This window comes from Poromitra crassiceps (assembly GCF_964638095.1).
Source record: "Poromitra crassiceps genome assembly, chromosome: 3".
NCBI lineage: Eukaryota > Metazoa > Chordata > Actinopteri > Beryciformes > Melamphaidae > Poromitra > Poromitra crassiceps.
This window is the reverse complement of record NC_139625.1, coordinates 39,852,260-39,877,921: the sequence shown is the minus strand read 5'-3', so window position 1 is coordinate 39,877,921 and position 25,662 is coordinate 39,852,260. Positions and strand designations below refer to the sequence as shown.

At 44.7% G+C, this 25,662-nt stretch overlaps 1 protein-coding gene across 1 annotated transcript in view; it reads left to right on the top strand.

The window, feature by feature from the left end:
* LOC310773103 (formin-1) overlaps positions 1–25,662 on the top strand; it is a gene marked incomplete at its 5' end in the record, with an annotated part of 88,163 nt that overhangs the window by 45,531 nt on the left and 16,970 nt on the right. Inside the window, one exon of the mRNA XM_083633020.1 lies at positions 15,780–15,872. Coding sequence (XP_083489146.1) covers positions 15,780–15,872 — 93 coding nt within the window. The remainder of the gene's footprint in view (positions 1–15,779; positions 15,873–25,662) is intronic.

The following is a 25,662-nucleotide window of genomic DNA, read 5'->3' as shown; positions in this document are numbered from 1 at the left end:
TGCATACACATCTCGTTGCATTGAATTTCGCAGGAGCGTGTGTGCGAGCAATAGCACCGCAGCGCATGTGTGTGTGTGTGTGTGCAGTGTGTAGTCGGCGGCGATGCTCGGGAGCGGGTCAGAGTCCCCGTCCGCTTGGCTGCCCTCTCCCTCGCTGGCTTGTGCAGAAACATGATCCTCTTTTGATGGGGCTTCCTGTTTGGGGAGAGGGTGATGACCTCTCCCTGCGTGGCTCTCAGGGGGAGAGGGATGAGTGGGAGGCCACAGGGATCTAAGCCTACTGTAGGGCTCAACACTGCAGCTCCCACACTGACACAGATGAATATCTTCCATTCTAGTTCTGACACACTTCATTTGTTGATATGCAGGCATACACATACAGTCGGCTTTGTAAGCCAGAACGAAACGAAAGATCAAGATTAGCTTAAAAACCCTCTACAAATTGGGCTTTGTTTTTTTAGACTATATAAAGCAGTAAGTGATGGTAACTTAATTTCAGTTGTGTGTGTGTTCTACTGGAAGAAGCAGTGCAGTATTACCAGAGATTGATGGAAGACTAGTGAAGTTGCATTTTCGGAGGACCGCTTTCACTCGGTGAGGGCCGTGGCTACCATGCATAAAGATCCCTTTAACTGCTAGGTAATTGGGCTGGACAGCGAGGCAGGGACGCTACTGAATGAAATAGTATCAAATAAAAAGGAACAGTCAGAGCTCATTTGCTGCTCAGGGGAGTTTAGTGTTTCACAGAAGGCCTGACCCGGGTTAGGCATCCATCACCGTGGCAAATCAGACAGTGTCTTGATTTTAAATGGCCCTTAATGTCAGGTCCAGGCAGGGCCTTTAGCCTGAAGCCTGTTTTACGACGGAGGCTCCGCTCCGGATTCCATGTGTGAAGTCGGCGCGTTGAGGTACCGCCGGTCCGACCCAACAGGACCTGTCCTGCTGAATGTAAAGGGAAGTAATAGTTCCTCTGTCTAACATTCTTTATTGAACAGTACAACACATAGTATATCTCCTCTTACACCAAAGTAGACCATAGCAGTAGAATGACAAATGTATAGATAAATGTGACACTATTATCCCAATCCCAGCATAAGCGTCTCCCTCATGTTACACCAGAGACGTTTCGATGTTCCCCGTCTCCAAGCCTGAACAAGGGGTTAACGCGCCATCTCATCTCATAAGTCCTGGCCAACGTTTCTACCTGTCAGCACCGTGTTCTGCAGCACCATACGGTTTGATGGGCCTGGAGTGATAGAGGTTTGATTTATGGGGAGTGGAAAGGGGAGAGAGGGTCTTACCTTTCCCCAGCGAGGCGGCCTCCTGGCTGGCCTCATCTAGGGGAAAGAGCAGGCTTCATCCTCTGAGAGGAGGGAGCCAGAGCTCTGACAGTCGGCTGGGAATCTGGGATTGTATATAATTGGGGATTAGCGAGAGAATTCCACATCCCAGGTATAAATAACTGGGCTGAGAGTCTGATGAAAGCTGCAAAGACTGTAAAGTATTTTCCAAACCACTTCCAAAAATGTGATTTGTTTTTCACAGCAAGGCTACGGAGGTCCACAAAGGGCCAACGCTACATATTTCTAACACAAACTGAAAAGAGTAATTATATTATTAGAAACTGCATTTCTGCTGCTGACAGTTCTTCTCTTTTAGCAATTATGTGCAATTGACACAAATCTTTGGGAATCAAACAAATCGTTAGAAATGACCTGGAGAGTGAGTAACGATTAAGCCGACGATTGACCCAGCAGTGGCTATCAGATTACAGTGTGTTCTTATGTGGTTATGTCTCTCCATTTCTGGCTGGCTGGCTCTCCCTCTGTCTTTCACCCCCTCTCCTTGTTGCTTTCACTTGTTTGCTCTCTGTGTTTACACCAGTTTATCATGTCCCATACCTACAAGGGCATTTCAGAGACGGAAACATTTGTCATTCAGCTAGTTCTATCATTTGGCGGTGTCCCGCAAGCTCTCCATCCACTGTTTGTGTAAAACATTGTTTTATAATCCTTACTACAATTGAGCATTGTCTCAGTGTGCAGTGATTTCCTGGTAGCTGCAGTGAGGGCTGTTGCTTGCTGTGGTCAAATACTACGCACATGTTGACATCAAAGCCACTCATTCGTCTAACCGCCAAAGACAAGTCCTGGAGCAGAAGTCAGACTTCTTTTTGTTTTTTTCCCTGTTACTCTCCATCTGACCCACCACCACCAACACCCCCCGCTCCTTTGCCCACAGCCGCTGTCATGTTAGCTCTTATGATGCAATCTTCTGGCTAGTCTACACCTTCCCATTCAAACATGATGGATTGTATGGGGTTGGGTTCCCCTAGATATTTCCATACAGGTTTGTCAGCATTGCAACAGTGAATCATCTTTAGAATCCCCACAATGTGGCATACTGTACCCGTGGCTCTGTTTATGCATTGCAGCCCAAATCTGTCACAGGAAAAGTTGTCATTTCTTGTTCTGGTTATGCATGGTTTAAGACAGCCCACAACATAAACTGAATTCATCAATCAATCAATCAATCAATCAATTAATCAATGTCCATCACGTCACCAGTGTTGCAAATCACTTCCAGCCCTGTAAAATGCACAGTGCCTCTTATGGTGTAACTATATATATATATATATGTGTGTGTGTGTGTGTGTGTATATATATATATATATATATATATATATATATATATATATATATATATATATATTGTATGTGTGTGTGTGTGTGTGTGTGTGTGTATATATATGGGTGTGTGTGTGTGTGTGTGTGTGTGTGTGTGTGTGTGTGTGTGTGTGTGTGTGTGTGTGTGTGCCCATAATGTATTATAATGTAGATTACATTACAACAGTTCAAAAGATGCTGAGTCCACTGGCTGTAAGCTGATCTATTTTCCCTGTATGGTACCAGTGGAACGGCTGCGGCTCCCATCGCAACCCTGTTTAAGTTTACATTTATTAGGATCACCATTAGCTACACTGCTACAGCATCACAGCAGCTATTCTTCCTGGGGTCCACACGCCTAGATGTTATTAGGACGTTAGGAGTATTAACCCTAATGTACATGTCTTTGATGGTGGGAGGAAACCAGAGCACCTGGAGGAAACCCACACGAACACAGGGAGAATATGCAAACTCCACACAGAAAGGACCTGGGACAGTGGGACAGACCGGAGTTCAAAACCCGGGACCTTGTTGCTGTGAGGCAGCAGCACTAACCACTGAGCCACCGTGCCTGTCTGAACTGTTCCCCTGTGGCTGCAGGGCTGGGCAAGGAGCCTGATTAAACAAACGGCACAAGCAGTAGCAGGAGGCACAGATTGTAGTGTAGCTGGTGATGATTTAGAAGTCAGCTGCTAATACTAGAAGTGCCGGGTGTTTGAATCTAGGACTTTTTTTTTGCATATAATTCCCATTATTTTTTCTGCCAGGCGAGAATCGCCGGGAGGAGATCATGTTTTTGGCCGTGTGTGATTGTGTGTGTGTGTTTGTGCATCTGTGTGTTCTCATCTCCTAATGCCATATCTGAGGAACACCTTGACGGAATTTAGTCAAATTTGCCTCAAACGTCGACTTGGACTCACAGATGAACTGATTATATTTTGGTAGTCAAAGGTCAAAGTTCAAGGTCACTGTGATGGAATTTCATCAAATTTGCCTCAAACGTCGACTTGGATTCAAGGATGAACTGATTAGAATTTGGTGGTCAAAGTTCAAGGTCACTGTGACCTCACGAATGCCATTCCCAAGTTCCTTAACGCGATATCTCAAGAACGGCTTGATGGAATTTCTTCCAATTTAGCTCAAACATCGACTTGGACTCCAGCATGAATTACCGTAATTACATTTTGGAGGCCATATCTCATTAACACCTTGACCAAGTTTCTTCACATTTGGCTCAAATGTCAAAGTCTGGACAGACATGCATGTCCACTGCACACTTGTTGGCGGAGGCATATATCCACGGTGCGGTCATTCTAGTTTTAATTTATAAATTAAATCCATTCCACTTTTTCCAAGTCAATGGCGAATGGCTTCAGTTTTCCCCCTGCCCAGGGCCGTTTCTGGCCCTTTTGGGGCCCTATGCAACATCTTACTGTGGGGCCCCCAAACCACTGTCATCATAATATCCCTGATTGAACATGAATGACGAGGCATAGTTCATCATCAATAAACCTTCTAATTAATCAATTACACACAATATTAACAATGACTATGAATGAATGAATGAATATTTTATTTTCGTCTCAGGACAATTGACCATCCCACATGTGATTATCACTCAGACACATCAACATTCAATAATTAACAAAACATTCCAGTGTGTTACCCAACCAGGAAGACAACATAAATGACGAGGCATAGTTCATCATCAATAAAGCTTATAATTAATAAATTACGCACAATATTAACAATAACTACAAATGAATCAATGAATTAATATTTCATTTTCCTGTCAGGACAATTGACAATCCCACATGTGATTATCACTCAGACACATCAACATTCAATAATTAACAAAACATTCCAGTGTGTTACCCAACCAGGAAGACAACATAAATGATGAGGCATAGTTCGTCATCAATAAAGCTTATAATTAATAAATTATGCACAATATTAACAATAACTACGAATGAATCAATGAATTAATATTTTATTTTCCTGTCAGGACAATTGACCATCCCACATGCGATTATCAGACACATCAACATTCAGTTAGTTAGTTAGTTATCCTTTATTTATCCCCTTGGGGAAATTCATCCTCTGCATTTGACCCATCCTCTACTAGGAACCTTCCTAGAACTAGGAGCAGTGGGCAGCCACTGTGCAGCGCCCGGGGACCAACTCCAGTTCTTTTGCCAGTACCTTGGTCAGGGGCACTGACAGGAGTATTAACCCTAACATACATGTCTTTCTTGATGGTGGGAGGAAACCGGAGCACCCGGAGAAAACCCACACGGACACGGGGAGAACATGCAAACTCCACACAGAAAGGACCTGGGACGGACCGGGGTTCGAACCCGGGGCCTTCTTGCTGTGAGGCAACAGTGTTAACCACTGAGCCACCACATTCAATAATTAACAAAACATTCCGGTGTGTCACCCAACCAGCAACACATAATACAGCCTACATATAAACAGCAGAGCAAACATGTATATCAGGGGTCTCAAACTCAAATTACCTGGGGGCCGCTGAGTATCCAGTCTTGTCACAAGGGGGCCACCTCAAAGTATAAAAAAAAAAGAAAAATGCAACCGTTCGAATTCTCAACATTAACAATTTATTCATTTATTTGAGGGACAATCTCTTTTTTACATTAACAATTTATTTGTTTATTTGAGGGACTTCTTTTTTTAGGGACAATGCACATTACTAAATGAGCCAGTGTTAATTTTCAACTGTCCCTTGGAACTCCAGTTAGAATTAGAACTGATCATAAATGTCACTTTACAGCTCAGTAATCCGCTCTGCCACTGTGTTGGCTGAAAGGCTGATGTTGCTGAAGTGATTTTTTTTTCTGGACAGACGATATTTGCAACCTGCAGCATGCAGTCATTTAGAAACGTGCCTTCAGTAAACGGCTTCCCCGCTTTGGCGATCATCTCACTCACCACGTAACTTGCTTCAACTGCTGCATCAGCCTCCTTTCTGCCTTCTGGAAGAGATGTTGTATTGACAGCTCTTTCTTTAGCTGTGCAGCAGGTTTGTCCCTCTCATCTCCCGGGACTTTGCATAGGCTACTGCTCTGCATGTTTAGTTGAATAATGTCGCTTCAGGTTATATTGTTTTAGTACGGCGATTTTCTCTTTGCAAATGAGGCAGGCGGCATTCCCTTTGAACTCGACAAAAAAATAATCACTCTCCCGCTTCTCCTGAAACTGTCTGTGCTCGTCATCAACCTTTCTTTTGCCTTTTGACAGCGACATGTTCACTTCTCAACAAAAGATAATATTTTAGCATGCAAATGTTTTTCTTTTCACTTGTTTTTTCACTTGGGTGAACCGAATCACCTGCTAATGAGGTGGATTTTACGTGTAGTCGTAGACTGAATTTCAATCATGGAAGACCAAATAAGGCATTAATAGAGCACCCCATGCTGTCATACCCCTCAGCCCAAATGACGTCACTAAATGACGTCACCATCTCCGACGTCACCTTCTCCATGACGTCACCTTTGCAGTGTGACGTCAGTTGCCCAAATGACATCAGTTATGACATCATAAATGCCCTTCTCCCAAATGACATCAGTTATGACATCATAAATGACATCAGTTATGACATCATAAATGCCCTTCTCCTGGTACTATATAAAGCCCCCATCACCACAGCTTAAATCACACTTGTGCAGTCATCACTCACCTTGTGTCAGCATCACGCATTCATCCAGCATCTCCAGAGCAAAAAGCTTCATTCAGTCCATCATCATGTCTGAGTCTGAAGACGAGCAGCAAAGGGTCAACTCCGCCGTGGACGCCTTCCTCCAGAGCACGATCAACGCCCCGGCCAGCCCCGGGCAAATCTCCAATCCCCAGGCTTCATCTTCGGCGTCACAAGGGACGCTCCTCTCACCAGGGGCCGCAGCCGCAAAAGGAGATCCAGCGCCACGGAGGTCCAAGTCGTCTCGCCCGGATCTCAGTCCGCGTAGCACTCCGGAGGCCGTGGCCGCGGCAAAAGAGCCAAAGATCCCCTGATCGCAATGATTTCATTACTGGTCGGGTCCCTCATCGATGCCCGGCTGAGGACGCTCGGGAGCCCCACGCTCCCCACAGCAGCAGCCCAATCAGCACCGCCCCAGGTTTCAGGCTTGTATCCCCCCTTTTCAGCCGGCATCTCTTCCGTGATATCAGCCCAGCCAGCCCCGCTTCAAAATCCAGGTGTGTGCGCCGCACTCATTGCAGGCCGGGTGCCAATCCCTGAGCAACTCTGCCCTGTTGCATACGGCCGCTTCCCTCTCCCGTGTCCAATCGGGTATTATCAAACATGCATTTAGTCCCTGGTTTCAGTCAACGTTGCGGCAATGCTGCTGCACTCATTCCAGGCCGGGTGCCAATCCCTGAGCAACTCTGTCCCCGTTGCCCGCGGCCACATCCCTCTCCCGTGTCCAATCGGGTTTTTAACAACATGCCTCTAGTCCCAGTTTCCAGTCAACCTTTTCTTTTTCATAGCATGTTTCCTCTCTTATGCATCCAATCCATCGATCCAATCCCAGTCATTTAGATAAAGTATAACCCTTGTAAACTTTTTCCGGCCTATGCTGAGTAGCGCGCTAGCTACCTGGCTAGCCACCGGCCTTCCATGCTATACTGCGCATGCGCGTGGCTGGTTTAGCGTTGTCAGTGTTGCCAGATGGCAAATGTTGAATTATCGTACCAGAGGGTCAAAATTATCGTTTTTGGAGTGAAATTATCGTACGCCCCTTCCCAGCGCGGCGCGCCTTGGCGCGCCTATATCGGGGGGGCTGCGGCTGATCACAGGCTACTTTTTGGACTTGGCATGATTTTTCAACACTGTGATCTCAGCCTGCGTTGCAACAACAACAAAACACCCTGCACGTATTGGCTGCAAATACGTTGTTTGAAGAGATGATTGTATAAACAGATAGAGTGATAGACGTAGGATTCGTCTAAGTGTCACAAAATGATGAAATTATCGTACATTTGGGGGATTTGGGGATTATTGATCGTACATCGTACAGAGGTCGAAATTATCGTACAAATACGATAATTATCGTACGTCTGGCAACGCTGAGCGTTGTATTAGGTCGGTCCGTCTCCCGTTGCTTGCTTTCAGGCAAAATGGCGATAATCATCAGTTCTGCTGTTGCCTGTCCTTCAGGCCAAAAAATTACTTCTTGTTCAATTTAATTCAATGCTCCTTCTATCTGTCACAGCTGCATGTGGTTCTGGCTTCAGCATATGCTTGAATTAAGTTTTTTGGGGGGTATTCTAGAGGTGAAAGGTTGCAGAAAAGAGGCACCATGAGTTCCCTACTGTCTCCCAGTAGGGAATCGCTCTTCCTCTACGAGATTTACTCTGGTATTGCAAATGTATACGAAGCTACAGTCTCGATCATAAACAAAAGGTGCTCCTCCCAGTCCACCATGGCGTTAATGTGCAGTGCAGCATCACCCGGCTTTCTGTTATGCATAACTTGTCAGGTCAGCAGAGCTCATTCCCCGGTCATGGCGCAGTAGATTCAGCAGAGCACATCCCTGGTCACAGCACAGTGGCTACAGCAGAGCATATCCCGGTCACAGCAGTGGCTCAGCAGAGCATATCCCTGGTCACAGCACAGTGGCTTCAGCAGAGCTCCTCCCTGGTCACAGCACAGTGGCTTCAGCAAAGCATATCCCTGGTCACAGCACAGTGGCTTCAGCAGAGCTCCTCCCTGGTCACAGCACAGTGGCTTCAGCAAAGCATATCCCCGGTCACAGCACAGTGGCTTCAGCAGAGCTCCTCCCTGGTCACAGCACAGTGGCTTCAGCAAAGCATATCCCCGGGCACAGCACAGTGGCTTCAGCAAAGCATACCCCCGGTCACAGCACAGTGGCTTCAGCAAAGCTTCAGCAAAGCTTATCCAAAAGCTTATCCAAATATCTAAATGTCCGTTTTACTCTTCTTTTCTTTTCTTTTCCTGTCAACCATTTTATGTGAAGCACTTTGAATTGCCTCTGCGTATGAAATGTGCTATACAAATAAACTTGACTTGACTTGACTTATCCCCGGTCATAGCACAGTGGCTTCAGCAAAGCATACCCCCGGTCACAGCACAGTGGCTTCAGCAAAGCATATCCCCGGTCACAGCACAGTGGCTTCAGCAGAGCACCACCTTGCCTCATCCAAACAGTGCACGAGAGTCGCCATAGTTCCTCCCTCAATTCAGAGCTTTCCAGGGCGAATCCAGTTTTCCAGTTCCATGTCAAAGGCGTCCCTCTAGCTGGGGAAAAAACCTCCGGGCCCTCATCATCTCTCGAATTCCTGGGCATTAATCTTGACACCAAGCTTATGCAAGCTCCCTCCCCCTCGAGAAATTGTCTCGCATCCACGAAATAGCCCAGTCCTATTCAGCAGCCAGCCACATTTCAAAACGAGACCTTCTGTCTCTGCTCGGCCACCTGAATTTTGCCATGCACATTATTCCCCAAGGGAGGTCATTCATTTCCAGGCTGCTCGATTTAGCATCTTCAGTCCCCAGCCTCCTTGACTCAGTTACCCTCAATGAGGGAGGCCGAGCCGATCTCAAATTCTGGGCACACCTCTTAGAAAATTGGAACGGAATCTCATTTTTCTATGACGAAATCGTCTCGTCTGCCGACGACTTAAAACTTTTCACAGATGCAGCACATTCACTGCTCCCCCTCCTGCTGGACGTCAAAACTAATGAAAAAGGACATGGCACGAAAACCGTGTGTCTCCACAGCCAGTCTCTGCCTCAACTGAACTAAATCCACCGTACAACAGCTCAGCCGAGGGTGCGGGTGCAACTCTCCCAAAGTGACAGTACACGACTGTCAAAACAAAGGAAAAAGGCCCATAATAGACATAGACACGCAACTTAAAGTCAAATCCAAGGGGAAAACGTACTTATTAACAATGGTCAGCCCACCTTTAATATTCCAAATGTCAAAATGCACAAATCAGAACGTGCATCTATTAGGAATAGAACAGATAGATAGGGAAACTATGAGAAAAATATCAAGCCAATCTTTGCCTCATACAATTTGGGATAAAGTAAGTGCACAACTAAAGAATATAACATTATGTCTACCCATTTTTAGACATTTTCATGCTATAATAATATAATGCTAAAGGTTAAATATTGCATCTTTTAGCCATTGCTGGCTATGCTCATGCAGGTTGTTGCGACCTTGGTCATTACTGACCTTAAAAATGCAGGTCATCGCTGACCTTTTTTCTTTTGGGGGGGTCCTCCCTTCAACAACTGGGCTGCTGTCTTCATCAGCCTATGCGTCCTACATCCATCCAGAGCAAGCTGCTATATTATCAGCCCAAACATGCCTCCTTCCATGATTGGTAGGAAGTATTAATGCATTTCATTGGTGGTGGTCTTCTCTCCCAATCCCCGTTTGGTGCCCATGCCGGGCAATTTGCATATAACCCCATAAGTGTCCTTGCCATTGCTTAACCTCAGTCAGCCCACGTCCTGACAATTTGCACAACCCATTATCCCTGCATTCTGCTTAAACATCAGTCAGCCCATGTCCTGACAAGTCAGCCCCCGTCCTGACAATTTGCTCAACCCATTATCTCTGCATTCTGCTTAAACCTGTCAGCCCACGTCCTGAGAAGTCAGTCCACATCCTGACAACTTGCTCAACCCATTATCCCTGCATCCTGCTTAAACTTCAGTCAGCCCACGTCCTGACAAGTCAGCCAATGTCCTGACAATCTGCATAACCCATCATTCCGGCATTTGCATAAACCTCAATCAGCCCTCGGCCCCCTTTTCCTCATCTCTCCCCATCATCACATGACAAGATCCTGGTTCATCCTTCACTTCAAGACCACACTCCAGAAATGCAACATCCCTGCAGAGAACTATTCCAGTCACTCCTTCAGGATCGGAGCAGCCACATCAGCAGCCATGCAGGGGGTGTCCTCCGCCTCCCTTCAACAACTGGGGCGCTGGTCCTCATCAGCCTATGCATCCTACATTCGTCCAGAGCAAGACGCCATATTATCAGCCCAAAGATCCCTCCTTCCATGACTAAAGAGGCAACAAGCACTTCGTTGGTGGTGATCAAACTCTCCTTTTCTCTTCAATGCGCCCATGCCCGGGCTATCCACATCCACTCCCTTGCATCCCCGCTTTGCCTTAAAAAACCCCGGTCAGCCCCTCATCTCCCGGCATGCATAAATTCTCCCCCCGTCAGCCCACGACCTGACTAAAGCATACCCCAGGCGAGCTCCATGACCCCCGTTTTCACTCTCCCAGTTCCTGAAATAACTTTAAATTCCTTTGGGGGATGTCCTATCTCATACAGCACCGACGCCCTCTCTCATAAGCAAGAGGAGCGTCACATCATGGAGTCATACGCCATACTCAAACCGTCTATTCTGATTCAATAAAGTTTGTTAAAATTATATTAAGAGTCTCTCATGATTGAAGTGTAGTCGTAGACTGAATTTCAATCATGGAAGACCAAATAAGGCATTAATAGAGCACCCCATGCTGTCATACCCCTCAGCCCAAATGACGTCACTAAATGACGTCACCATCTCCGACGTCACCTTCTCCATGACGTCACCTTTGCAGTGTGACGTCAGTTGCCCAAATGACATCAGTTATGACATCATAAATGCCCTTCTCCCAAATGACATCAGTTATGACATCATAAATGACATCAGTTATGACATCATAAATGCCCTTCTCCTGGTACTATATAAAGCCCCCATCACCACAGCTTAAATCACACTTGTGCAGTCATCACTCACCTTGTGTCAGCATCACGCATTCATCCAGCATCTCCAGAGCAAAAAGCTTCATCCCACCACCTCCCCAGATCACCAATGTCATGACTCCTGTTGGAAACAAATCCCCTTAGGGGGGATGTCCTATCTCATACAGCACCGACGCCCTCTCTCATAAGCAAGAGGAGCGTCACATCATGGAGTCACACGCCATACTCAAACCGTCTATTCTGATTCAATAAAGTTTGTTAAAATTATATTAAGAGTCTCTCATGATTGAAATGCAGTGATGATCCCGCTGGCCTGAAGTGTGAAGCCGTGTTGCCAGATACTGCTGACGGTTTCCAGCACAAAGAGTTCAAAAACCGCCAAAATGCACACAAAACAGCCCAAGGAACTGCACATCTATGGAAATGTATCTGGCAACCCTGGTGTGAAGTGTGACTCGTCTGCATTAAGGCAGCACCTGGGGAGCGCGCTCTGTGTTTTACAATGAGTGGAGGTGCAGGCCTGATTTCACTATAACTTGATATCAAGTGGCGGGCCGTATGAAATCGTTTTAGGGGCCGTGTCTGGCCCGGGGGCCGTGAGTTTGAGACCCCTGATGTATATACACATGTATCTATGGGTCAGCATGGGGGAAAACACGGGCCTGGCGGAGATCTGCACTCCACCGAGTGCACTTTTCTAGTTATAATTATTTTTTGTGACATTAAAAAGTCACAGAACAGCACCAGAACTTTCTCTTTGCCTTGTTTATCACGTGGAAGTTTGTGAAGCTGTTTGAGCCAAAGAAGCACAGATTAACGCACACACTGGTTTATTATAAAAAACACAGCATGGCTTTATTTGTGACGAATGAAGGATCTGAAATTGCTGCGGCAAGGCTCCTTAAGTTGTGTTCTTCCTTCTAGCCTGATAGATAGCATCAGTCAGTCACTAGCAGATAGATACTATAGCATCAGTCAGTCACTAGCAGATAGATAGCATCAGTCAGTCACTAGCAGATAGATATTATAGCATCAGTCAGTCACTAGCAGATATATACTATAGCATCAGTCAGTCACTCTGATAGATAGCATCAGTCAGTCACTAGCAGATAGATACTATAGCATCAGTCAGTCACTAGCAGATAGATAGCATCAGTCAGTCACTAGCAGATAGATATTATAGCATCAGTCAGTCACTAGCAGATATATACTATAGCATCAGTCAGTCACTCTGATAGTAGCATCAGTCAGTCACTAGCAGATAGATATTATAGCATCAGTCAGTCACTAGCAGATAGATAGCATCAGTCAGTCACTAGCAGATAGATAGCATCAGTCAGTCACTAGCAGATAGATATTATAGCATCAGTCAGTCACTAGCAGATAGATAGCATCAGTCAGTCACTAGCAGATAGATAGCATCAGTCAGTCACTAGCAGATAGATACTATAGCATCAGTCAGTCACTAGCAGATAGATACTATAGCATCAGTCAGTCACTAGCAGATAGATACTATAGCATCAGTCAGTCACTAGCAGATGGATACTATAGCATCAGTCAGTCACTAGCAGATAGATATTATAGCATCAGTCAGTCACTAGCAGATAGATAGCATCAGTCAGTCACTAGCAGATAGATAGCATCAGTCAGTCACTAGCAGATAGATATTATAGCATCAGTCAGTCACTAGCAGATAGATAGCATCAGTCAGTCACTAGCAGATAGATACTATAGCATCAGTCAGTCACTAGCAGATAGATACTATAGCATCAGTCAGTCACTAGCAGATGGATACTATAGCATCAGTCAGTCACTCTGATAGATACTATAGCATCAGTCAGTCACTAGCAGATAGATATGATAGCATCAGTCAGTCACTCTGATAGATAGCATCAGTCAGTCACTAGCAGATAGATACTATAGCATCAGTCAGTCACTAGCAGATAGATATTATAGCATCAGTCAGTCACTAGCAGATAGATACTATAGCATCAGTCAGTCACTAGCAGATAGATACTATAGCATCAGTCAGTCACTAGCAGATAGATACTATAGCATCAGTCAGTCACTAGCAGATAGATATTATAGCATCAGTCAGTCACTAGCAGATAGATACTATAGCATCAGTCAGTCACTAGCAGATAGATACTATAGCATCAGTCAGTCACTAGCAGATAGATACTATAGCATCAGTCAGTCACTAGCAGATAGATACTATAGCATCAGTCAGTCACTAGCAGATAGATACTATAGCATCAGTCAGTCACTCTGATAGATAGCATCAGTCAGTCACTAGCAGATAGATACTATAGCATCAGTCAGTCACTCTGATAGATAGCATTAATCAGTCACTCTGATAGATAGCATCAGTCAGTCACTCTGATAGATAGCATCAGTCAGTCACTCTGATAGATAGCATCAGTCAGTCACTCTGATAGATGCATCAGTCAGTCACTAGCAGATAGATAGCATCAGTCAGTCACCAGCAGATAGATAGCATCAGTCAGTCACTAGCAGATAGATACTATAGCATCAGTCAGTCACTCTGATAGATAGCATCAGTCAGTCACTAGCAGATAGATAGTATAGCATCAGTCAGTCACTCTGATAGATAGCATCAGTCAGTCACTCGCAGGGAACTGCCGCTTTTGAATGCACCCCTCCAAAATGTATCATCATCACCCAAAGACAATGTCCCAAACGAGAGCTTTTAGTTTTGATTCTTTGCAGCTGCTGTTGTTTGTGGGCTTCCTCCTTGCGGCCTTTGCTGTCTGGACCACATTTGGAGGAAAGTCGCCTCTAAATTGTAGACTTGCTGTTTTGAACACTGTTTTAATGGGCCCTTTTGAGTTGGGGGATTTCTGGTAAGGAAATGTGGTTTGTCCAAACAGGATATTTCGTTTGTCATGTTGCTGTGTTTTTATTTTGTTTTGTTTTTTTGTCAGATATTTTATATTGATAACCCTGGGATCTCACCCAGCCAATAAAAAAAGTGTCTTCGAATACAGACTGTGTGGCTGTATGTAGCTATTCCACACTTTCTATGAGCAGAGCACTGTGTTCGCTCGTTCATTTCTCCAGATCAGCCCATAATTGAAAGGTGTTCTCAGAACAAGCGTTTACTGAGCTGCAGGTGGAACAGAAGATGTGTGAAGCAAACAGATCCAAAAGCAGTGAACCCAGAATGAGAAGCAAACAGATCCAAAACCAGTGAACCCAGAATGCGGCTAGAGCCGCTAATACTCTTCTTGTGTTGCAGAACTATTTAGCGATGCAGTCATAAGCGAGTGAAGGTATTTACTGCAACCATTAATGGCTTACAGGTTGGAGGAATGTGCCTAAGCCGTTTCACCAGGCGTCTCTGGCTGCGTATCGCATCCCAGGCTAATAGTTTTGAGGAAATGGGAAGGGTTTGGCTCGAACAGGCCCAGTCACGGCTGTTTCCTCTGAGCTCGTGTGAGTTGGGTCATTTGGCACCATAAACCAAACCCATTCACAAAGCGCAAACAGGTTACAGTCGCCTGCACAGACTGATACGCTTGCATGTACAATCAATGAAGGCAATGCACGCTCCTTTGTGAACAAAGTCAAGTTCACTGAAGGAGTTGTCATAGTTTACACCTAGATCTAAAATTAAGCTACATTTCCTGTTCACTCCCAATTGTGTCCACTGTATTTTTTATTGTATTTTTTATTGTATTTATTGTATTTATTTATTTATTTATTTATTTATTTATTTATTTATTTATTTATTTATTTCTTTATTTATTTATTTATTCATTGGGGGGGCAGGGATATAATTTAATACAGGTATTTTCTTTGATATTTTAACCATAATTAACAACATTCTCTGTGTACATTTTGAAAACTGTTCACTTTGTTTCAAGTTATTACCATCTCACTGGTAATAGCCACCTGGATGCTAACCTTGCTTGCAAGATGGATAACCTCGTGAAACGTAATGTGGAGCTAAACCGTCCATCTGGCAGCATCAGGTTACCTGGATGCAACAGTTTTTATGATTTACACACAAACTTTGAATCATAAGTTGTTTCTCACCATACTCTGATCAACACCATGTCACAGTGTTGAAAGTGTGATGTCCATTATGTAATAAATTAATTGTCTTATTTTGACATCTGCTTGTTATTGTTTTCTCTGACTGAATGAAGAATAAAACACAAATCTGAAGTGTTGCTCACATACTACTTCCTTTCCCTCAGAGAGGCATTTCTGCTGAGTAATATTTATTAAAACTGTCTTTCTTTCTTTCTTTCTTTCTTTCTTTCTTTCTTTCTTTGCTTATGAAGATATATAACATTCCCCACCCCTCTCTTCTCTGCTCCCCCACCAGCCTGTGAGAAGGAGGTGCAGAAGGTGTGTGCAAACTCCTCAGAGGAACACCTCCAGCCCTTCCAGGAAAGGATGGAGGCCTTTGTCTCTGCTGGTGAGTGAAGCCAGATTCCTCTTCACGTTTGTAACAAACGTACTTTTACATATATTTTATTTTGCAATCACATTATGATCATCAGTATGTTTATTACAGAAGTTGTGATAACCTGAAGTAATAATCCGTAACAGTTTCATATAAATGGCAGCAGCAACAGCGGTTTGTTTGGAATAAATAGAGGAAGACCGGTGTAATTAGCATGAGCAGCAAAGCCACCATGGTTGGCTGATCAGGCAAAGAAAAGAGCTACAGAACTTCATCTACAGAAAATCCAAGGAAGAAGATGTCACGTAACAGTGCTGGTGACAGAGATGGGCAGTATTTTAAATACATGTATTTAAAATACGTATTTCAAATACATTGTGTAGACTTCACATCACTTCTTCGTCTAGTATGAAGCCTTGTATTGGTGGAAATTCCCCCAGAGATAAATTACTACCGTAATATAAATTGATGATTAGATATTGCATGCACTGGCCTATCTGCAAATGCAACTGTTTACTCACTGCATATTCAAACCAGTGTATCATATTAGAAAGACACAACTAATTATCTTCTTAATTAAAATTGGCAAAGGGGGTGGCAGTGTGTGTGGCGGCAGTGTGGGTCATGATTGTGATGTCATCAGTGTTGTCACTCGATCAATTGTGATGTCATCAGTAATGTCACTCGAGCAGCTGATTGCTCAACTGTGATGTCACTCAGGCAGTTGTGATGTCATCAGTGATGTCACTCGAGCAACTCTGATGTAGTATGAGCCGATGGCGCACATTTGCACGATGGCACCAAGGTGGGTGGGCGGTGTCTGTCTGTCTGTCAGTCATGATTTTGGGAGCCCGTGGAGCCAGCGATTTCCATAACTGCAGCCATGGCACATAATCTCCAGGGATACTGTTATGATGTCAGATATCTAGGGCTAACGGTCAAAGTTCCAAAACTTGAGGTTAACATGTAGAAATGGCGCTAAGTCAAAAGCCCTCACAGAAGGTGATTAACAGCTGAAGTGAGGGAGAAATTAGCTGTCCTGAAAAACAGCTAAAACTGAAATGAAACTTTAATGTGTTAGAGGGTACACAAAGGAGAATACTGTCACAGAGGACTAAGAGATGATTTACCATCTAAGGAAACCAGCAAATTTCACATTTGAGAAGCTGGAATCAGAGAATTAGGACATTTTCCTTACAGAAATGGCTCAAAATGATGAATAGATGATCAAAATAGGCAATTAATGTAATATTTGGCAATTCATTGATGGATTGACTAATTGTGCAGCTCTTTATCAATTTTTATAAAATGTATTTTTATGTATTTTCAAAATACAAAATACGTATTTGTATCTCAAATACATTTTTCAGGCCAGTATTTTGTATTTGTATTGTGATACATTTTTTGAGCAAGTATTTGTAATTTGTATCAAAATACTTTATGATGTATTTTCGCCCATCTCTGGCTGGTGACAGTGTTTGAATGACAGGCGATAACTGCCTAGCACCAAAGATGGTGCCATAATAAAAAATAAAAAGATCTTGTGGATTGCCACTTAAATGCAATGTAATGACTCACATTTATATCTACGCTGTCACCACAGCTACAGGCGACATTCTGTTCACTTAAAGTCATGGAGGCTGGACTTCATATTTGAATGTGTTTATGCATGTCTTTGGCTATGAAGTTGTGCTCCATTAACTGTCAAATAAAATGTGTGAAACAGTCAGCATCTTGGCAGTCAAGGTGAAGGAGTTGCCTAATCCTCTCCCACTCCACATCATGCACAAATGACACTCAAATCCTCGCTGCTAGAGAGTGTGATAATGACTCCTTGCCCTCAGTCATGCTCATAAACTAGCCTGTCACCTCTGAAGTTATGAAGGAATTCTAAGAAAAATGCCGCGCATCTTCAAAGATGAAAACATCCTTTCGCACTGACAATTTACAGCTGAGGAGATCGTCATGAAACCTAGAAAAGCCCTGTTTTCCTCTCCAAACACAGCATGGCAGCTTTAAAGTGCAAACGTATAATTATGCTTTTTGCCTTGTCAGGCAGTCAGTTGGGTGGTGCACAAAGTGTGCGTGGTGTGTGTCTGTGTGTGTGTGTGTGTGTGTGTGTGTGTGTGTGTTCTTGCTGGGAGAGGGCGTCTTGGTGCACTGTAAGACAGCACGAGGACAGGAGTCTACAGGCCTGTAGAAGGGATCACATTGCCCCTAACATGGTTCTCATGGACTCCTGGCTGTCATAAAGCTGGCAGGACATCCCCGGCTGTGGCCTTGTAAAGGCTGGACGGCCTCAGTGAGCGGGGCTGAGGACCACCCTGACAGGGCCCAAGCTAGCCCAACTCTCTGTGATCACCTCACCCTCTGTCCTGCTCTCTGCCCCAGTCTGTCCAACTCTCTCTGATCATCTCACCCTCTGTCCTCCTCTCTGCCCCAGTCTGTCCAACTCTCTCTGATCATCTCGCCCTCTGTCCTCCTCTCTGCCCCAGTCTGTCCAACTCTCTCTGATCATCTCACCCTCTGTCCTCCTCTCTGCCCCAGTCTGTCCAACTCTCTCTGATCATCTCGCCCTCTGTCCTGCTCTCTGCCCCAGTCTGTCCAACTCTCTCTGATCATCTCACCCTCTGTCCTCCTCTCTGCCCCAGTCTGTCCAACTCTCTGTGATCACCTCACCCTCTGTCCTGCTCTCTGCCCCAGTCTGTCCAACTCTCTCTGATCATCTCACCCTCTGTCCTCCTCTCTGCCCCAGTCTGTCCAACTCTCTCTGATCATCTCGCCCTCTGTCCTCCTCTCAGTCTGTCCAACTCTCTCTGATCATCTCGCCCTCTGTCCTGCTCTCTGCACCAGTCTGTCCAACTCTCTCTAGTGTTGTGACGTTCGCGAACGACCCGAATCTATTGAACGGCTCTTTGCTATGAACGAAGGGAACCGAGTCCTACTTGAGAGCCGTTCGTTTTAATGCTGTGCACAAATTTCACTGCCTGCCGCTCCCCAGCACACACACAGGTTAGACCTCCCTCCCTCCCTCTGCTAGTCCGCTGAGCAGGGAGCATGGGGCAGGGAGGATAGGTCGGGTGCACTCGTTAAGCGCATGCTGTAGCTGGCCTGGGTGGGCGGACTCAGCTTAATATCAAAACCGGAGTGCATCTGCCGACTTTCTGGGTAGCGAAGTGTTGCATGAATTGCATCAAGGACAGCCAACTTTCAGCTTAAGCAGATGATATGGTGTCACCTTGTGTAATGTTTACAATGCAGTTTATTGACATTAGGTCTGGAAATACTGTATGAGTAATTTAATGCTGCTGCAGTCCACTGATGCAAAATGAAATAGTGGTGGGTCTAATCAAATCTGATGCAAATCATACCATATCATTATATTAGTGATTTCTCAGAGAAACAGTAGTGCGCGCCCCATTAAAAAAAAAGGAACGAGGAGCCGCTATTTTGAACGGCTCTCAGAAAGGAACGGAGCCATAAGATCCGGCTCCCTTCAAAGAGCCGTAATTCCCATCACTAACTCTCTGATCACCTCACCCTCTGTCCTGCTCTCTGCCCAATTCTCTCTGATCACCCAGTCTTGGAACACCATACCATTGAATATACGCAATAGTAGCTCATATTGCTCTTTTGCACATCATTTTAGAATTTGGTTGAAGAACAACCAGACCTGCCAGCATACCTAGGCAGTAGGCACATGCTTGTCTTGTCTACCGCTGTCTGCTGGCCTGTCTCTCTCACTGCACTGTTGTTGTTGTTGTTGTTGTTGTTGTTGTTGTTGTTTTTTAATGCCTGCATATGTGCCTGTTTGTTTGTCTTTGTTTGATCGTCAGTTAGCATGCTTATGGTTTTATCTATAATGTGATCTTAATGTTGGCATGCTTTAACTGTCTGTGCTGGTCTGTCTGCCTGCATAGTCTGTTTTAACTTGCATGCTGCCCATTGCTTTGGCTTGCTACATGTTATATTTACTTTACTATTTTTATTTGCTTGTGTTTTATTGTTGGTGTTTGCTTTTAATGGCTATCTTAAGTTCTGGCCAAGGGACATCAGTTGAAAATTAGCAGTTTGGCCAACACTGGCATGTTTACAGTCATGTTAATTAATGTGCACTGTCCCTCAAATAAATAAATAAATAAATACAAATCCAAAAATACAAATACCTCACCCTCTGTCCTGCTCTCTGCCCAACTCTCTCTGACCACCTCGCCCTCTGTCCTGCTCTCTGCCCCAGTCTGCCCAACTCTCTCTGATCATCTCGCCCTCTGTCCTCCTCTCTGCCCCAGTCTGTCCAACTCTCTCTGTTCATCTTGCCCTCTGTCCTGCTCTCTGCCCCAGTCTGCCCAACTCTCTCTGTTCATCTTGCCCTCTGTCCTCCTCTCTGCCCCAGTCTGCCCAACTCTCTCTGTTCATCTTGCCCTCTGTCCTCCTCTCTGCCCCAGTCTGCCCAACTCTCTCTGTTCATCTTGCCCTCTGTCCTGCTCTCTGCCCCAGTCTGGCTCAAAATGTGCCAGAGGTGGTACTAGAGCCCAACCGATATGGGATTTTTGACACTGATAGCGATTTTAGTGGGGGGAAATTCACCGCTTACTGATAGGCGGCCGATATAATGAGTTTTTTTTTATGAAAATATACGTTGTTGGCTGTGGACCAATTTGACTATGCAAAGGGACTAAGGCTATTTAAACAAATAACTTTATTAAAATCATATTTAACATTAAATTGTCAACACATCAGCATAATGCCGCAATTACAAATGACAGAAATCCACCTATAGAACGCTTGTTAGAAAAGTGTTTTCCATGAAGACACATGTCAGAGTTTTGTCAAGAGCTGGACGTGGCACGAAATTGGACAGAGGTGGCCACCTCTGAATTCTCTATGCAGGAAAAACCCATACAGCAGCTGCCCCAATTTGACTAATGGATGAACCATCCACCAGTCCCTCAGAAAGTAGTTTGCAAGCTGGATCTTACTAGTGAGATATCCAATACCTTTAGGGTTACGTGACATCTTATGCTTTATGCCTTGTGGAAATAATAGAACCTACAAACTGTGACAGTTTGCAGGGAAAGAAACTGAAACAGAAAGGGAAGTAAGGCACGCTGAGTTCCAATACATATGCTACTAAGTCATTTTCAAAGGACTCGATTTCAGCCATGAGTATAATAATTTAAACATACTGTGCATAGGTGCTTTGGTTGGTTAATTTATTGGAGGTGACTGTGTACATATTTCTATGAGCTATGGTTCACACATCAAAGAAACTGGAGTCCATGCTGGACAATAGACATTTGCTGCAGACATGGAAAAAAGCTACATTAGGCATTGCATTAGTTACAGCCGGACGTACCAGTCTCCACATGCTTAAGTCACGAAAGCTTTATTATATACAGAACCTTCCCCCTCCATGTGACAAGACACCATTAAGGCCATCTCATTTTGTCACCAAGGGTTCCATTAGTTCCACCCTGAGCCTGTTGTCACATCAGTAGATACAGTAGTGCCTCCTGTATCCATCAAGCTCTCACCATCTCCCACACTGGGTAAACAGTATAAGTGCAACCAAAAAATGGTGGACCCCAAGCCTCGGTTGCAGTTTAGCGGTCACCTGCTTGCAATCTCTACCCTGATGGTTTTGCATAGATGCCGCAGGGCGAGGACCTTCACAAGTTTCTGCACACTGCAAAGAACCAGCTGTTAAAATAGCATGTAGGGTCTGATTGTACATCAGTGTTCAGGCTTTTAAAGAGAAGCTACCTGTCTGTGGCTGACATAATAACCTCTTTAATCTCTCCAAAGTCTTAGTGACAGACCAAAGTGCCAGTATCGCACAAGGAGGTCTACATTTTGACTACATTAAAGGCCTAATTGCAGCACATTACTTGCAGGGAATGGTGAAACAATAGGCTCTTTCTATAAAAGATGCAGATGAGGTATCTCACAAGGAGATTGTAGCCATATGTTTGTGGTGCAGAGTGAAAATTTGTGGGGAGGCCATGTTTGCAGTACAATTCTTAAAAAGATGTTTGTTGCTGCAGTGCATACCAAGTCTGTGTTGGCATGACGTATTCTTCCCGCGGTCGCCGCACAAGTGGAAATCTGCCCATGACATTGTACTAGTTAGTTTATCCACCTTAACTATTTTGAGCGTTCCCTCCCTTGAGCCTTGGTCAATATCACAGAATATTTTAAAGGTTTTAAAACCACTGCAGTTGCCACTGGCTACAAAATGGCATCGGTTAACAAAAACACATCTTGAACATAAACTTTCCAGTGGAATACTTGTAAACCTTTCTTTCATAAACAGAATTCCTCTAGCTGTTGCTCGCATGCTTTGGAAGCAGTGGTGTTTGTGATTCCATGACTTCAAAAGGTGAAAACAAAGCAACACTTAACACATCGAAGAGTGGTTTGCACTCTTAAAAGATCAGTTCACCCAAAAATAAAAGTTCTGTCATTTTTTACTCAGCACCATGCCAATGGAAGGAAGGATGGAAGTTTTTAGTCCACAAAAAATGCATGGGGTTTCACAGTAAAACATTGTTACAGAATTCTCTGAAAAACAATTGAAGTGAATGGTGACCAACATTCAAACGTAAAAAAAAAAGTCTCCATACTGTTCACCTGGCATAATCCAAGTCTCCACAAGCCCTGAGATGCCAGGTTGACTTGAAAAGATGTAATTTACACCCTGTTTGTAGCTTAAATCAATCTTGTTTAGGATAATTCTGCAAAGTTGCTTTGCGGTGAAACTCCACAAATGTTTTGTGCACAAATAAACCTTCTACCCAGCTGCCGTTGTCACTCAACATAGATGACATTATAGTTTCTGATAAGGCGCGCATGGCCGACATTTTTAATCAGCATTTCATCAAGTCTGGTTCAATTTTTGAGTCTGCAAACCCCATTCGCCTGGACAACGTGCTTTCCCCTCCAAGCTCTCACCTCAAATCGCCTGAAGCATCCCACCATATCTCCCCCTCCCCCCCCACACACCTCCTGCTCCCTTGCATAGTCTCACTCTACAGGATGTCTCGGAGGGTGAGGTTTTGAGGAGATGCTTAGGCTAGACCCCAAAAAACCAGCTGGGTCTGATGAGCTGGAACCTTTTTTCTTTAAGGCTTCCATCATTGCAGCCCCCTTTGCAGAGCTGTTTAATCTGTCTCTCGACACAGCAGAAATTCCACTCGCATGGAAAGAAGCCTTAGTACGTCCCCTTTTTAAGGGGGGAGATCAGGCTGACCCTAATTGTTATAGGCCCATGCATCTCTATACTTCCTTGTGTGTCAAAGGTGTTGGAAAAACGTATAAATAAGCAACTGACTAACTACCTGGATACTTATAATATTCTGTCTGGTGTTCAATCTGGCTTCAGATCTGGTTATGGCTGTGTCACTGCAACCCTCAAAGTCCTTGATGATATCACTACTGCCTTGGATGCCAAACAACATTGTGCTTCTATTTTTATTGACTTAGCTAGGGCATTTGACACCGTCAATCACTCTATTGGCAGGCTGGCTTGTATCGGGGTCTCTGATCATTCACGGGCGTGGTTCTCCAACTATCTCACTGACAGGCTGCAATCTGTTAAATTAGATCAATTCCTCTCTCAGCCCCTCCCCATCTCCAAGGGCGTGCCCCAGGGTTCCATCCTTGGTCTCACGTTATTTTCCATTTATATTAATGATATCGCCTCTGTTGTAGATTCATCCATTCACCTTTACGCCGACGACACAGTTCTCTACGCCGCTGGTCCCTCCCCAGACGCAGTAGTTAGCTCACTCGAGATAAATGTCCTTAAAGGCCGGCTTTACCGTGGGGAATATGAATATATATTAAATCTCACGCCCCTAAGGTTTTCGAATCCGTTGAAATTTTTGAAATTGGTTGTTTCCCGCCAGAGATATCACCAGAAATCCACTCTGTGTGGAGGGGGGGGGGTGGTGGAGGGGAGGGGCGGGTGCGAGGACCCGAAATACTACATTTCCCACAATGCACTGGGCTCGCGTGGCCTTCGTTTTCATGCCCACCCCTCAGGCATTTGGCTGATATCAAACTCCAGTAGGTGGCGGTAATGCACATTTATGTTTGCCAACCGCCATAAAACTCAAAGAAGAAGAAGAAGAAGAAGGCTTCAACAATAAAAGATACAAAGAAGAAGAAATAAATCGAAAATAAAATTGCCTCCAAATTGCACCAAATGTAAACGGTAGTATATATGTCGGGAGATGTCTTCATAAAAAACTTTTCATGCATTTTAAGGCATTTTCGTAGGAGTTACGCGCATCTGATGTTGTAACTATTTTCTGTAAAAATGTGTAAAAATGGGTACATTGCTCAGCGTTGATTTCGTTACTTCAACTCACCTACTACTAGATGTAAAATTTGACGAGCTTTCCAATGCCGCCAGTCCCGTGTCTTCTGGTGCTTCCGTTCCAGAGATATGGTCTCTTGGCAAGGAGCTATGGAAAGCTAACCTAGCTACAGTATGCTATGCGGGTGGACAAGATGGCTGCCTTTTGCTTTTCGTCGAGAGCTCTGAAGGGGCGTGGAGGACCTCTAGAGGCGGGACCATGCTCACAAGACTTGTAGTTCATAGGCGCTCGAGTTCCGCAAGCGGGGAGGGAAGCCGGGTGACGCGTAACGCGTCATCCGGCTTCCCTAAAAATGTGAGAGATGCCTGATAGGTCAGGCAGTGAAGCTCCAATTTCAAAAAATTTCAACGGATTCGAAAACCTTAGGGGCGTGAGATTTAATATATATTCATATTCCCCACGGTAAAGCCGGCCTTTAAAGTTCAAAATGCCTTCTTCTCCCTTAACCTTCTGCTTAACACTTCCAAGACCAAGGTTATGTGGTTTGGTAGAAAGGGCTCTCTGCCCTCTCCCACCCATGACATCACCACCCTTGACGGAACTATCCTCCAACAAGTCAATGTGTACAAGTACCTGGGTATCTGGCTAGATAGCTTTCTGTCGTTTTCACACCACATCAGCAAGCTACAGTCAAGGCTTCAAGGCGTGAGAGTAGGCGCTGAGAGGAAAAGACAAGGCATCTTGTGTGAACGGTAAGGCGTATGTTCAGCTTGTGCCTGCTCAAAGCGTCAGCGCGGCGTACGTTCGGCGTCCTGTGTGAACGAGAGCTTAGCCTTTGTTACTTTACACATACTGTTTAAATGAACATATAAGAAACGGCAGTGAGATGCTGTGTAGGTTCTTCCTGACCAATCAGAGTCTAGTGACGGATGAACAGATAAGATGCAACTTTGTAGGGCGAGTTTGTGTGCAGCACTGACCCATAACCCAGCCCTAACCCCCACAGCCTGTGGAGCAGCTCACAGCAGGGCAGGCAGGTGAACCCAAACGCCCTGCGCTCGCCTGTGTGACCCCCCCCCCCCCCCCCCAGATCTCACAGGGGACACCTCCAGAATTCACTGATCCATTCTCTTGTAAGCCAGCACCCCCAAACACACACCCAAACCCATTTACCCACTCCTTCCCTGGCCATCCCCCTGCACTGCTGTCGCCTCTCTTTCCAGCCACATCCTTTGTAGCCTCTGAGTTCAAATGCATCAACATATTCAACATTTGAATGACTTGTGAAGTATGGATACGCAGAGTTAATCTGATCTCGCACAGTGGCTTCTACAGTGCTTCTTTGCATTTCCCCCAACAGCTTATTTCTCTTATTTTATTTTTGTAAATATATTTATTGGGTTTTCCTTTTTTTTGCACAACATGTATTGACACAAATACAACATGTACATGTACATACACACGAATACAGAAACAAAACA